Source organism: Magnolia sinica, chromosome 19 (genome assembly GCF_029962835.1).
Source record: "Magnolia sinica isolate HGM2019 chromosome 19, MsV1, whole genome shotgun sequence".
Taxonomy (NCBI): Eukaryota; Viridiplantae; Streptophyta; class Magnoliopsida; order Magnoliales; family Magnoliaceae; genus Magnolia; species Magnolia sinica.
The window spans coordinates 6,345,744-6,362,158 of NC_080591.1; the positions used below are offsets into that span (position 1 = coordinate 6,345,744).

Sequence of the window (16,415 nt, forward strand, 5' to 3'; positions counted from 1 at the left end):
GCATGGACCGGTTCTGATCAGTTATAGTCATTCCCATTTGTATGGTGGAGATTTGAGGAACACCAAATGAGGTGGCCCGCATATTGAAAACCACTTGCGCTTTCTCTTTCAAAATGACCGGCTTGAGAAATGAGCAGATGCAGCGGATGTAGCCTAAGTTATGATACAGTGGCTTTTTCTCAACATCTCGCATGAGTGGAATATCCAATCCGTTCGAGATGTGGACCGCACCATGATGATCATCCGATATGAAAATCATGCCAATATGTGCGCCAAAACAGTGTACTAAGTCATATCATTGGCTGTCCATTATTTAGATTTTGTGTGGCAATGGATGACTATATCTGCTTATTTTCACAATAAATTATCATTATGTTTTGGCCCACCTTTTTCACGGATTGGATAATTCTAAAATGTATCATATTGGCGGTAAGAAAACACATCCATTCAAGAAATACTGTGCACTCACTCGGGGCACTTTCTAGGAGCGGATTCAGAGCGGCCCCGGCCTCACCCCGGATGGTGCGGCCCTTACCGTGGGGCCCACCGTTATATATGTAATCCACTCCGTCCAACAGTTTTTTTTTATTTTAAATTTTATTATATCATGTTAGATATAATCCCAAAAATGAAGCAGATCCAAATGTAAGGTGGACTATACCGTAGGAAACAGTGGTGAATGAACGCCCAACCATTAAAAAATTCCTAAGGCCCACCTTAATATTTAAATAATTTTTATTTTCCATCCAACCTTTCTATAAGGTCAAAAAAGTCTGGATTAAGGTCTAAAACAAATAACATTTTGATCCAAGACTTTTGTGGCTCACAAGAAGTTTTTATGATAGATAGTGAATCTCCACCATTTTCTATTGTTTAGCTCCCTGAGGTTAATATCTGCTTCATTTTTTGGTTTGTACTATAAAATAGTCTGAAAAAACGGATGAACGGCGTGGATATATAATACATACATCATGGTGGGTGCCGTAGTAAGGGATGCACCATCCTGGGTAAGGCCAGGGCCGCACCTAAATACTCCATCCGCTCCCCCCACTTTCTGAGTGCTCTCGCAAAACACGTGACATACAGGTGATATGGGATAGGACGCGGATTGCCCACTGACGCTGCGCCAGTGGCGAGGTGGGCCGCTGGACCGTGCAATGTTGGCCGAGAGTGGATTTGGTGAGACCCCGTTCTCACCCAAGACGGTGCCGCCCTTACCGTGGGACCCACCTTGATGTATGTATTACGTATCCACACTGTTTATCCGTTTTTCCAGGTCATTTTAGGGAATTATCCCGAAAATGAAGCAGATCCGATTATCAGGTCGACCATACCATAAGAAAGTATGGTGATTGACCGTTCTACCATTAAAAACTTCTTACGGCGCACCTTAATGTTTCTATAGTTTTTATTTACCATCCAATCAATTGATAAGGTCACGTAAGGCCTGGATGAAGGGAAAAAACAAATATCAACTTGATCCAAAACTTTTGTGGCCCATTAAAGATCAATCACCGCTGTTTCTTATGGTATGATCCACCTGATAATTGGATCTGTTTCGTTTTTAGTTTTTATAATAATATCCTATAATGATCTTAAAAAACGGATGGACAGCATGGATACATAATACATACATCAAGGTGGGCCCCACATTAACCATACGGTACAGGCTGTGCGGTCTTGGGTCAGGCGGGGTCTCACCTAATCCGCTCTCCTGTTGGCCCCACTGTATGGTTTTTATCCACTCCTTCCAACTATTGAAGGTAAAAAGCAAATATAAGCTTCATCTATAACTTTCGTTGGCCCCAGTAAGTTTTTAACGGTAGGCGTTCAGTTGCCACTGTTTTCATGGTGTGGTCTGCCTGAGATTTGGATCTGTCTCAAATTTTTTTTTTCATGATCTAAAATGATCTGGAAAAATAGATGGACGGCGTGGATAAAACACATACAGCTGGGTTGGTCCCACAGAACACCGTCTAGTAGCTACTGACAGCGTCAGTATGCAATCTGCGTCCTATCGGATGCCGCTTATCTGGCTATCCTAGATGCAACGTCAGAAAAATCAGTAAAATACGATCACTAGGTGGCCCACACGTTTACATAGTATTCAGATCGTTGGTCATTTCTCTTAACCGTTTACTTATTTTATTTATGCGTGGCCCACCATCAATCTATTTTTTGAGACACCGCATCTAAACAGCAAGGATTACCCGACGAGCGGTTCGGATATCGTATCCGTGCGCCTCATTCTCACGTGTGAAGCGAACGTGCACACTTGAGTGCACTAGGCATTCCTTTATTCGGACCGTCCTGCCACCATTTCCTACACTCGAGGACAGTGCCGGCCGCCTTGTTGCAGAGGGGAGTTATTTGATACTCTGGCAGCGTATGACGTTGATACACAGGCACTTATAAATAGTACACGTGGCATATCCCTCATTAAACAGACAAATTGTGGAGCCCACTCATAATTCCAACATCCGATTGGTTGACTAGTCCTAACTTTCCGATCCCGTTTGTAGAAATTGAAAGTGCGGACTTTTTTCTTTTTCAACCGTCCAATAAATGCGCACCAATCCAACGGTCAGATAATCAGATAATCTTAATTTTTTATTCATAATATATCTAAACAAGTACCCATCATAATTTGGATAGTTTAATTAGAATTAATCATATGCCACGTATGCAATCTCTAGGCGCCTGCGTATCATCTATTACATTCTGCCCGAGTATGGAAGAGTTTCTCTACTCGAGAATCCATTACTACTCGAGTCTGAAAGCTTGTTAGATCTCTCGAAAGAGAAAAGAAGAGAGAAGAGCTTCGATTTCAAGCAAGAAATGGCGTTTTCTTCATCTCTGAAACTCGCACTCGCACAGCTTCCTGCAAATGATACTCGCATCATCAAGCCACATCCAGTTCGTATGGCAGCACCTGCACAGGTCCAAACAAACCCCTCAACATCCGATCTTTTTACCATTTTGCCACTCTGCTTCTCGTTTCGTTTCTTTCGTTAGTTTTTACTGCATCTTCTCTCTCTACGACCGTCTGTCTCTATCATTTTCACTTCATCACCCTCACTTTTTAACGCACACACCCCTTTTTCTACTTTTGGTATTTGAATAGTCTGTTTTTTTAGTCCGCTTTTATTAAAAGTAAAACAAAAGGCGTGTGTGCGGCAAAAAACTGGGGGTGTAAATATCATTTCCCTCCCTTTTGCAGACTTTTGTGTCACTTTCTTCATATCACGAGAGTGATTTTGTGTCTAGATTATACACCAGAATGTCGGTGTATAGCCACTTGCAAATCGATGCAGACCGTCTATTTGGTGGGCCGTGGCTGTTAAGTTGGATTGATCCTATTGTTTTGACATTTTTCCTTCTTTTGGACGGTCCACATGGCTCACCAAAGAGATCCATTGGTGTGGATGGTTACGATCGTCGATTTGCTGTTTGGATCATGACTGATGCTTCTGATGCTTTCGACTGCTGGTCATATACATGTCCGAATAGGTGTATAGACTGAATTTCTATGTATGATTGTAATTTGCATAGATATAAACTGCTTAGTGCCAAATCTCCTTAACCGATGTTATATACACCACGTTTCGCTGTATAATCTCAATGTACCTACAAACTCAAAACATGGTTAGATTACATATGCTCTGAATATCTATTCAAGATTTATATCCCCATCGTAGGATTGCATAGTGTAGTGATTTGTGTCTGTCGCTCTTGTAATGGCTGCAATCTAGGTGCTTTTTAATGATGGCCAGCCGTGTGCCTCAAATCAGACAGTCCGTTGTGCATTGTTTTTCAACAGTGTAGCCCACCTGATGAATGGATCGGTTTGGATGGCTTGGATGTTGTATGCATTTTACAGGCTGGCACGTGAGCACAAGATGTAGTATGGTTACCGCCCGTAGTGGTGTATGTGAGCATTCCTTCTTTACATGTATTTAGGTTTAACTAATTGAAGCTAGGTTGTATAGTCAATGATGCACATTTTATTTAAAAATGGGTCTTACAAAGAAAGAAAATTCATAAACAGCAGCCAAACTAGGAATGCTCCGGTAAGGTTTATCTGAACGTTTCTATTTTTGGCAAATTAGGCTTAGAAGGGTTTTGCTATTTCAGGTAACTTCTAAATGAATTAAGAAATGAAGATTTAGATGAGTTTTGCTATTTTGGGTAATTTCAAATTAGGATTTGGATTTTCTTTATTAGTGGTGTAAATGTGTAATCAAGATATCATACACGCATTATTCAATAAAATACCTGAATTTTCTCTCGTATTTTCTTGTGGACTCAAGAACTCTCCTTGTGGATCCAAGGATAATCACTTGAGGAAAACGGTGATCTCTCTACTATTGTTTCACGCTCTTCCCTGTGTCCACAAGCCCTTGTCCACTTACGATGCCATTGTTTGGTTTGTAAAGATTGGTACCCTATGGAAAACCTCACTTTTAGGGTACCAACCAACATTGAACATGTTTTTGGGAGAAATTGGTACCCACTTTTTTTGATTTTTGTTCTTGTCTTTGTTTTTGTCTTTGTTTTGTTTTGTTTTGTTTTTGTTTTTTCTTGAGTTAGACCTTGGAAATGGAAATCGAATTCCAACAGCCATTTTTACATAAACAGCAGCGAACTCTATTTCCATGTAAAACAATTTTTCTTCTGACCTTTGAACTGCTTGGACAAGGTCTTTATAGGCAGGCCTATTCAAACTTCATTTTGGTAAGGCCCGGGCTGAGTCCATTGCCAACCTTACCCATAACCCAACGGGGAGTGCAAGCATCTTGTCAACTGGCTACCAAGTTGGTTGGTTCTGTTTCTTGCTAAAGTAGATAAGTTTGCAGCCATTTGCTTTTCCTTAATGAGAATAAGATTAACGCTATTCCGATCACAGTATATCTGGTTTTCATGAAGTTACCGTTTGTATGTGCCCCGAACTGCGGTCGAGGGGGGCATGGAGAAGCACACCAAGTTGTTTGGTTCTGTTTCTTGTTAAATGAGATTAGTTTGTGCCTTGTTGCTATTCCCTTTGAGAATTCACTTAATTCTATTAATGTTGTGGTGTATCCGATTTTCATTAATGGAGCTTGTCACCATTTTGGTGCATCCCAAATTGTGGTTAAGGTGGCTCTCCCATGCTAAATGAATGAGCATCCACTTGTTTGGGGCAGCCAGAAAAAGCTAGCGGGTCTGCTTCTCTATGCTATGGAAGATTGGTCCTGCCCATGATTTTCTCACTTAGATTTGGATTGTGGGAATCAATTTCATGCTTGAAGGAATCAGGGTACTTCTAAACATACTTTAGGGTGTGTTTGGTTGCACCAAATCTCAAGAAATTTCATGATATTTTTGCACCACATTAGACCGATTTATCATGAATATCAAGATATTTGGTGCAACCGAACACACCCTGAATATGTGAGTTGCTTTGGCATTTCAAAAGTAAGAGGCTTGTTGGGATTATGAACATGTCCTCCAGGTGGCAACTTGTAGATTCTGTTCATGAAATACATGATTAGCACCATTCGAAATTCACCATACATGAATGCACAGCCTCAAGAATTCCCATTCTCGCATCTTGGTATTGGTCAAATCAAATGATTAATCTACCCAACAAGCTTGCCCAATACTCCCCTTCAACCCCCTTTTGTACTATTTTGTCGTCATCATACTTATCATGATCATCAAAGCCTGATCCCAACTAATTGGGCACGTCTCCCTTTTGTACCATTTGATCTCCATATTGCAGCATTTTCATTTCGGCGAGCTCAGAAACTGTCTTTTTAAGCAGCAGTTTCTTTGCATTGCTGCATTTGGTATTCTTATTACCAATCTAATTGGGAAGAATATACGTTTGAAGATTATCGGATACTTGGGAACATGATGTTGGGTGATCACTTGTAGGAATCCATTTATCGTCCATGTTTGCAACTCTATCATTATACATTGCAATCGGCAAGGCCCAGCTTCTGCTAGATCCTGATTTTGGTAATGTTGTGTGAATGCCTAAAAAATGGCAGGAGTTTATGCTCTTAGAAGTTAGAACTGAAGCATCAACGTCTTTAGGCAACTAACAATCTTGCATATTGTTCTAGCATCTATTCGAGAACCACTTCACTCAAAGCGTGGATTGGAAAACTCGACTGTTAAGTCCATTTTGTCAAGTTGATGCAAAGATGACCAAAAGCTTGCCTGCACTCCACATTAAAAACGCTATACTTAATAATTGTTTTAGAATATGAAATGTATTATAAAATGCATAAATTAATAAAAATATGAAAAGTTAATAAAGAACATAAAAAATGACGTATGATTTAACTTAGGATTGTTGTGGAAAAACACCCTCACACAATCGATGCAAGCAACACAAAACCACAAAAGAAAATAGCCAAACCAAACCCCACAAGTTAAAGATTAAAAAGAAAGAGAGAGAGAGAGAGACGAGGTACAAGAATTTACGTGGTTCGGTAATATAACTACATCCATGGGGCAACAACATTGAGTTTTCTTCTTTACTAAAATAAGAGAAATCAGATAATACAATGCATACCTTTCTCTCTTTCCCCCATTCTTTCACTATGCAATCCTCATCGAGGAATCACCCACTAGGAAGATACACTTCTCTCTACATGTGTTCCCCTTGTACAAATAACACACTCCATGGAGAGTTAGTACCAAAAGCCTAGCGAAATTAGGCTTCATTGTACACACATACAAGAGAGGAGGGGAGACATTTTCCTAGATGGAAATGTTCGTGTATGTACCTCTTGTATGGTGAAAACCATTGCCCTAACATTCTTAGTTGAAGATTAGTTTCTAATAATGCAAAAAACACTCCCAATAACAACTACCCAAACTACTAATCACTAGGTAACAACAAGCCTAACAAAAGTCCTATGCCAAACTAACTTCTCCCATGCAATAGGCTTCGTTAGCATATCTGCTATGATTGTAATTGATGTGAATCTTCTGCAATTTATCTGTCCATCTTCCATCACGTCTCGAAGAAAGTGATAATGAACGTCAATGTGCTTCGTCTGAGCATGAAATACTAGATTCTTAGCCAAATGTAATGTGCTTTGATTATTACATAGAATCACCAATATTGATTGCCTGAATTTTAATTCTTCTAGCAACATCTTCAACTAAATACCTTTCTTGCATAGACATGTACTCTGCTTTCGTAGTAGGTAAGGTCACCATTGAAACATTGACTGCAATTTTGACATCCAACTAATCGTGCCGCCAACCTAAGAGAAAACGTGACCTGTGATATATCCTCTTTTATCACGATCTCTTGCATAATGTGCATCCATGAACCCAACTCTAAAATTTAACAACCATAACAAGTAGTTGTTTTAGAAGTATCTTTACCTTGAACCCAACTAACTGTAAATATTGACCACTATAATAAGTAGCCATTTTAGAAGTACCTTTAAAGTAACGAAGGATTCACCTCACATTAGTCTAATAATCTCTACTTGGGTTCGCCGTGTACTTATTGACTACTCCAACCGCTTATGCAATGTTTGATTTGGTGGACATCATGGCAATATAAGGTTCCTTACTGTCGGTGAATATGGTACCTGATACATTTGTCTTCTCCACTTATTTGCTAAGACACTGATACGAAGATGGCTTACAACCAACAAGAAATGGAGTATTGACTGGATTAAAATTTTACATGTTGAAGTAGCGTATAACTCTTCCAACATAACCTTTCTAAGTTATTCAGACTTTCTTGTTCTTTTTGTTTCTAAATAAGGTCATTCCAAGAATCTAATTAATGGCATCCAAATCCTTCATATCGAATGTATAGCCAAATGAGCTTTTAATGCTGTGATAATATTTTCATTAGTACCCACAACTAGCATATTTTCCACATATAATAACAAGATAATGAAGCCACCATTATCATATCTACGAACATAGGCAAAATGATTTGGTTCACATCTTTGAAATGTCAAGCTCATAATAAAGGAATCAACCACTTATACTAATACCTTGGCGCTTGCTTTAAACCGTAAAGCGATTTGTTCAGCTGACAAAAGAGATATTTCTTGTTTTCTTTAATAAAACTTTCGGATTGAGTCATAAATTTCTTCATCAATATTCCCATGGTAAAATGCAGTTTTTACATTCAAGTACTCAAGCTCCAAGTCAAGCATTGTTGTTATACTCAACATAGTACGAATATTACTTAATCAGACTAGGGAGAAATCTCATTACAGTCAATACTCAATTTCTAAGCATGCATTTTTATCATTAATTGGCTTTGTATCTTTTAACATTTTCGTTAGTATTTTTCTTCAACTTGTAAGCCCATCTACAACCGATAACTTTCTGTTCCTTGGGTAATTTAACAAATTCTCAAGTCCTGTTTTCTACAGAGCTTCGATCTCCTCCATAGGCTCTCCAGTGGCTAGCATCCAAAAGTTCATGTCTCTCGGTATGAACAAAGTTCATGCTTTTCTATCATGCAAGATTGGGGAATGGTTGTGTTCATCTCGAGTCGAAATGCTATAGAGTGGGTAACATTGGATTCAGTTGGGGCTTTTGGTGGTATATTAGTCTGGTGGGACTTAGGTTCTAGGCTAAAGAGGATTTCAGGAAGGGTTGTTTCTCTGTCAATGTGATTCTTCATGAGTTGTCATTTGGGTCCCAACCAGCCTCCTTTGCGTCCTGCTTTCTAGGAGGAATTATTCGTTGTATTCGATAGATGACACCTCCCTTAGTGTGTGGGTGGTGATTTCAATGTCACTCGGTTTTTCCACGAGAAGCTTAATGGGTCTAGGGTCTTTGCTAGTATGCCAGGGTCTTCGGATTGGGTCCTCAGGCATGACTTGATGGATCTCCCTTTGGGGAATATTAAGTTCACGTGGTCCAATGCTCAGGCAGCTTCAGCCATATTGAAGGTCAATAGGTTTTTGGTTTCCCCTGACCGCGTCCTCAAATTTACACTAGCCCGGATTCGTGGTCTCCCTAAGCTTTTCTTTGACCATTACCCCATCCTCGTGGAGGTTGATGAAATCAATTGGGGCCTGAAGTCCTTCCGCTTTGAGTTGACCTAGCTTAAGGTTGAGGGCTTCCAAGCCTTGGATGTTGAGTGGTGGTCCTCATTTCATTTTGAAGGCCACCCTAGGTTCAAGTTGTTCAAGAAGCTCCAACTGTTGAAAGACAAGCTTAAGATCTTGAAGAAGGAAGTGTTCGGCTTGCAGGAGATTGAATTGGATTCTCTACTCAACAAAATTCAATAGTTGGACATTAAGGAGGAAGGCGGCTTGCTGTTTGATGAAGACAAAGCTGAAAAGTATAAGTAATTTATTAACGATTGCTCTAGGATTAAAGACAAGGAGGTGAAATGGTGTCAACAATCTCGGGCTATTGGCTTAAGGGGAAAAAATGCTAAATACTTTAACAGAATTGCCAATGCTAGAGAAAGGTTTTCTATAGACTAACCAATAGCCTATGCGGACACAAGAACCTACATGTACGCACTTGTGTCGGTAGCTCCCGCGGAGACTTCAAGGGTTGTCTATAGGTTAACTAATAACTTTCGATTCGTCCTACACAAGAACTAATCTTACGTACACTCCCGTTGGAGACGGTCTTACACAAGGACCTATTCGAGTTTGGGTTTCAAACTCTATGGACTCAAAACTTAAACTCTTACTAGTTAGATGAGCCCCGTTGATAGCGCCTTTATAGATATACTTCACGCTTGAATCCGCTTCTCTTTTGCTCCCTCAAACTTTGATGTCGATCTTCTTTGACTTCAAACGATCGGTTACCTTGAGGATGTACCTTTGAAGTGCTAAGATAATGGGAGAGATGGGTTGGTTAAATCTCTTACAACTAATGGTGTAGTTGCTTCCGATTTGGGGGTTTACCTAGATGGGCATTCTAGAGGTTGATAGACAAAGGTTTTACCTATGAGGTTAAGTGTCCAAACTCTATAGAATGTAAGATTTCATGTTCTTCTTGAAATGAGCTTGGAATGCTAATTAAAGTGATGAATCACTAAGAAAATGACATGGATCTCTTTGGGATAGAGCCTATGAGTAATGGGAAGGAGTGGGATATACTAGGGCTTCTAAATCACCAAATTCCATCATTTGCAATGAGGTCCGAATGCTCCTTTTATAGAAAACAGATTTACAACGGCTATAAAATGGGCAGAAAATGGCTAGTTTGATTGATCGAGCGATCCTTCGATAGATTGAGGTTTCACAAAAATATCCAGATTACTTGTTGGACAGTTTCGGCCATCTTCGATTGGGACCTTCGATTGATCAAATTGAATTAATGGATTGTCGATTTGATCGACAATCTCCAGAATTTTACTGTTTGTGTTTTCTGGTTTCCAGCAGTTTTGCCTAGCTTATAATGTTCATTTTAAGACTTAAGGCTTGGGATGATCAAACTAGGATTTTCCTATAGGGGAATGGATCATCTAGAGGTAAGTTGTTTTGGAACTAAAAGGGTCTAGGGCGAGGATTGCCAAGGCACCTCAATTTATCTGTAGTCTTCAGGCCTTGATGTTTCAAGTTTTTGAGTCTTCGATCTTCAATGTCTACCAATGGGGGGCTCGACTGATTCAAGACTCCCCAACTCAAGTCATTAACAAATCGAGGCACTAACACATGGGCTGGTAGACTGAAGATTCAACCCTTTATCATGCTTCATTTGGAAATTAGTGTCTTGATTAAAGGGCGATGTCTTCGTTGGAGTGTGTTTTGCTGTTGGTGATGCTTCGAGATGAGATTTTGTGTGGTGCGGGGATTCTTCCTTGCGTGCATCCTTCCCATCTCTAGTTTCTCTTTGCCCTACAGAGAACATCTTTGTTGCTAGTTGCTTTTTGGGTTAGGATTCCAGGGGCTTGTGGACCACGACTTGTCTACAGAACCTATCCAATTTTGAGTTTGATGAATTTGTCCTTCTCATGTATCATTTACTGGGAATTCACCTTGCTCATGGTGTGGCTGACTCTCTGGTCTGGTGTAGCGAGAAATCTGGTCGGTTCACAGTGCGATCTTTTGATCTTCTGCTCTTGAGGGAGGATCTGAATAGGGTTGGATTCTTCATGGGTCCGGTTTGGTCATTTGGCCCCCCCTTAAAGTTGCGGCCTTAGCCTGGCTAGTGAGGAGAAACATGATCCTTACCATGGATAACCTTTGCAAGAGATCCATAATCCTGCCTATTGTATGCCTGCTTTGCCTTGGCGATGCGAAATCTATGGGCCACTTATTCATCCATTGTCTCTTCTCTAGAGTGGTCTTGTCTGAGATTCTTTGCTCTGCCAACATTCCCTGGGTGATGTTGAGCTCGATTGAAGCTTTGTTATGATCTTGGCATGGATGTGGTGGAGGAACATTGGAGCCTCATCAGTGGAGATTAGCTCAACTTGCTATCATCTGGCCTGTCTGGTATGAAAGAAAAATTTGTGTTCATAATTTGAACATGTTGGCTGATGGGATTCCAAATTAGGTTGTTCCTTGTATTAAGGATTGGAAAGCTAAAGGGTTTTCTTTAGTGTTTGTTTTTGTTTGTTTTGTTATATTTTGTTCTCTTTTGCTTTGTTGTTTTTTGGCATTTTGGCTTGTTAATAAATTTCACAATCTTTCCAAAAAAAAAAAAAGAAAGAGAAAGAAAGAAAGAAAGAAAAAATCAAAAGAAGGTACAAGTCGTAACATAATCTTTTAGCCAAACAAAAGGTTTTATAACTCTCTTCGATTAACCCTAATTACTTTGATTTTCAATACTTGGTATTTCATCTGCATGCTCTTCATCAACTTCATTTTTAACAATATAATAAAATTGGTGATCTTCTAAGTCAGAAAGTTTTCTTTTAATATTGTTTGAAAATTCAAATTTAAGTATCTTTTTCGACTCTAAGCTCGGTAGTTCATTTTCTTTTTACATCAGATCCTTATAAAGTAACATCTCGGCTAATCACCAACTTGTGGTTAGTAAGGTCTCGCAATCTATACCCTTTTGTTCCATCGATATAGTTAAGGGAATTACACTTTTAGTCATCGCATCCAGCTTAATCCTTGGCTTTTTCGGAAATTCAAACATAAGCATCACAATAAAAAATATAAAGGAATGCATAATTAATGGTTTTCAAACCATATCTCTTTAAGTATCTCACAATCTAGTGTAGTTATAGGAGAACAACTCACCAAGAAACAAGCTATGTTAACAGTTTTTGCCCAAAAACACTGCTCGAGCCTATCCGAACTCATCATGATCTTAGCACGATTAGTAAGAATACAATTCATACGTTCAATGACTACATTCTATTGTGTACTAGGGACCGTGTAGTGCCTCTCAATGCTATACTCACTGTAAAAATTCTTGAATTCGTTCGAGGTGTATTCGACTCCGTTATCATTTCCCAAACATTTAATCTTCATTTCCTTTTGGTTTTCAACCAATAATTTAAACTTTGATTAAACAAGTAAAAACATCACTATTTCTTTTAAGCATATAAACGTATACCTTATTGGAGAAAACATTAATAAAGCAAACAAAGTATTTTGAACCTCCAAAGGATTCAACATGGGCTTTCCAAGTGTCAGAATGAATTAGATTTAAAACATCTTTACTTCTAATAGTGGAAGAGAGACAACAAGCTCTGAGGAGCTTTTCAAGTAAACAATCCTCATAAAATATAAATTAATGGATTTTAAATCAGGAATTAATATGAATTAAGAAATACCTTTAGTTCTTACTCGCTCATGTAGTTCAATCGCCTATGCTAGATCATAGCAGAGTTTGTCACGGTATTGACAACAATAGCATCGGCAACTAAAGTATCTCCGATCAACCGATAAAAACCATTCATCAACTCTCCCTTTGCAACTATCATCGCTCCTTTTGCAATTTTTAATCGACCATTTTTCACTAGAAATTTTGCAGCCATTTTCATCAAATTTTCTCTATGACAAAAAATTCTTCCGCATATCCACTACTTGCCGCGGACCCGAAATTGAACGTGTGATGCCATCAAACATTGTGATTCTGACATATCCGATCCTCACAATTTTACTCGTATTGTCATCACCCATGTAAATTGTGCTGCTATCACATAATTGATGTGTGGAAACAATACCTGTGTGGTGTCATTTTGAATGAAGTGCATGAATCCAAAATCCATCGATAGTTCAAATTCGCATTTGGAATTACTGTTAACAACACTTCCTTGTCTTAGGATGAATTGCCTTTTTCAACTAGATTTCCTTGGGAACTCTTTGATTTTGATGCTTGATCATGCGATTCACGTTTGGAATTTTCATGATTTGCTTCTTTTTTTTTTTTGCACATGTTCAACACTTCCCTATTTTGTGCCATTTCGAATTGGATCTCGTTTGATATCCCATTCGTATATTTCTTAATAGATCTTCCTTTGACCATCATGGCATACTAGAAGATCTCTCATGTGTTTTTTTGCAGGAGTCTTTGGTAAACAACGTGGACATTGCCAACTTCATATTAAAATATGGACTGTTACTAAGATTTATATTCAAACCATTCCACAAATCTGGCATCAAACAAAGCAAAAGTGCAACCTTTTCTCTGCCGTCATTCTTTACATCGATCGTCGCTAATATGCTAATCAGGATATTAAACCCATTTAAGTGTTTTTGTAAACATGACCCTTTATCTTCAAGTTGTATAGCTGCCTTTGGAGGAAACTCTTATTTGACATTGATTACCCTTAGTAAAGGATTTGCAATTTGTCATACAAACTTTTGGCAATAGTTTAAGTGGATGCGTTGAACAAAATTGTATCATCTAGTATCAGAAGAAGATCCTCCATAGTTAACTGGTTTTTTCTCTTCAAATACCTCATCTTTAATCTTATAGGCTTCTTTTCTTTTCTTTTGACTGCAATTGCACAACTTTCCTTCACCAACATTGCGTTTATCTCCAATTTCCACAATGCATAATTGGATCCATTGAACTTTGGCACCTCGAATTTGGTAAAACTCAATCCAACCATTTGAAATATAATTGCGACACAGACACCAACACGGATCTTATGCTAAAAGGCTTCCCAACCTTTGGCTCTAATACCAGTTGTTGTGGAAAAACACCCACACACATAATCGATGAAAGCGATATAAAACTACAAAAGAAAAGAGCCAACCCAAAACTCAAAAGGTGAAAAGAAACAAGAGATGAGAAGCACAAAGATTTACGTAGTTCGACAATATAACTACGCTCACGGGGAAGTAACGTGGAGCTTTCTTCTTCACTAAAATTAGAGAAATAAGAGTACAATGCATACCCCTCTCTCTCTTCTTTTCTTTCGTACAATCCTTATCAAGGACTCACCTACTAGGGAGATACGCATCTTTTTCTACATGCGGTTTCCTTATATAGACAACACACCTCATGGAGAGGTATTGCCAAAAGCCTAACGAAACTAGTCTTACACCCACACAAGAGGGGAGGGGAAGAGACATTTCTGGAAACGTCCTTGTTTAGCATAGGGAAGAGCCGCTGCCTCAACAAGGATATAGTCCTTGATAGAGTGGAATGGCAGAATAGGATTCACATAGACCCAGAAAGAACTCGACTCGATAGACTTTACATGACTCAAAGGAACTCAAAAAGACTATAATAGAACTTAATGAAATGAATTTCTCATTAGGTTGACTCGAAACCCAATCAAGTTGTTGACTCAATCGAGTTTCGTATTGGCTTCGAGGCTTCTAAGGCTGTGTTTGATTGGTTGCATCCATTTACGGGTATCCCGGATATTATTGATAATATCCCAGATATTATCGTTATCTCCAGCTCAATGATACATATAACGTTGGTAGTATAAGAAATTCTAGGTCTCAGTGATATATCGCTAAGTATTGCCAATGTATCACAAATATTTTTTACTGTATAAATTCCAGGTCTCGCTTATATTGCCAATGTATCCATATCACCAAAAATTTGTTTATTAAAAGAAATATTTTTATTAGAATGGTTTGGATTATGCAATGGTGGGTTCGACATGCACAGTTTATCAGGCCAAGCAAATATTTTTGAGCATTTTATTTTCATCACAATCTCTATGAATCCTTTATTGGGCGTGTATGCATGATTTGTTTCCATCATGTTCTGTTCTGTTTTTATCTGTTGATTTTGGCAAAGCGAGAGTGCTTTTCTTTTGTAGGTACGGAGCGAGGCAATTCAAGAACCACCACGGCTCACTGTCACTTCACGAAGAGAAGCATTGCTCTGCATGTCCACCTCTCTCTCAGCGACTGCTCTTTTCCCAACCGGCCCTGCTGAAGCACGTGTTGTGAGTCTGGACATCAGGGAAAATCTCATGGAGAAGCTGGAGAAACTCTGGGAATCGTTTGGTTTATCAAAACCAAAGGCCGAGTCAGGGCCTGGCGGTGAGCAAATGAAACCACCCGTGAACCAAAATGACCAACCGATGAACATGCTCGAGCAGCTCAAAGAGAAGGCTGGAATATCAGAACCGAAGTCTGATTCAACTGTAAATAGTGAGGAGCTGAAGCCGCCGGTAACCCAAAACGACCAGCCAATGGATGTGATCGAGAAGCTCAAAGATAAGGCCGGACTATCAACTACAAAGTCCGATTCAAACTCGAATGGTGAGGAAAAGAAACTAGCTGTATCCCAAAACGATCAACCAATGGACATGTTCGAGAAGTTCAAAGAGACAGTTGGAATATCAAAACCGACTGGGAATTCGAGCTCCAGAGGAGAGGAAAAACAACCATCAGTTGCTGAGAATGGCCCACCATCTGTAGCTACAGTTGAAGCAATAATTTCCAAGTAAACAATCTTTCTAAGTAGCTGCATTTGAAGTTTTCTTGACTTCTTGACTTCAGATTCTCATCTTCTCATTTATGTAGGATGCTTTTATGCAATAATCGTTGGAGTGTTGATTCCATGGCATTGAGTTGAGCCTGTTTGGTGCGTTGTATTTGGTGGTCTGGAATTGCATTTGGTCCTCTGCAAATTCCATCCAACATTTGGAAACAATGCCATTAATCCTAATATCATATCATCCAGAGCTAATGGTAGATACTGCAGGATTTCTAGTGGATTTTGAAATCCACTACATATGTGGCCCCACGTTGATGCATGTGTTTTATGTACACCATCCACCCATATGTGGCCATATATGAGATCAACGGATGGATTAGGAACAGTTACCTTCAGAAATAGGATTTGATCATTTTGGGGTGGGTCAGGGTCTGATGAGGCCCAACTAACTTTGGGGCTTAGGTTTGGGCCAGTATAGTGGGCCCATCCAGGCTTGCACGTTACTGCGCTTGCACGTTACTGCTTGTGGAGATGCGTGCGTGTGGCCCCATAAAAATGGAGTGAACCACCAAAGTCCACTGACCGGACCATCCTAACCGTCG

General features: G+C 39.3%; 1 protein-coding gene across 1 annotated transcript; it reads left to right on the forward strand.

The window, feature by feature from the left end:
- Positions 1-2,769: 2,769 nt before the first annotated feature.
- LOC131234778 (uncharacterized) lies at positions 2,770-15,937 on the forward strand. The gene is made up of 2 exons (XM_058231732.1): positions 2,770-2,940; positions 15,188-15,937. The coding sequence occupies exons 1-2, from the start codon at positions 2,839-2,841 to the stop codon at positions 15,821-15,823; spliced, it is 738 nt and encodes a 245-aa protein (XP_058087715.1). The 5' UTR covers positions 2,770-2,838; the 3' UTR covers positions 15,824-15,937.
- Positions 15,938-16,415: the final 478 nt, after the last annotated feature.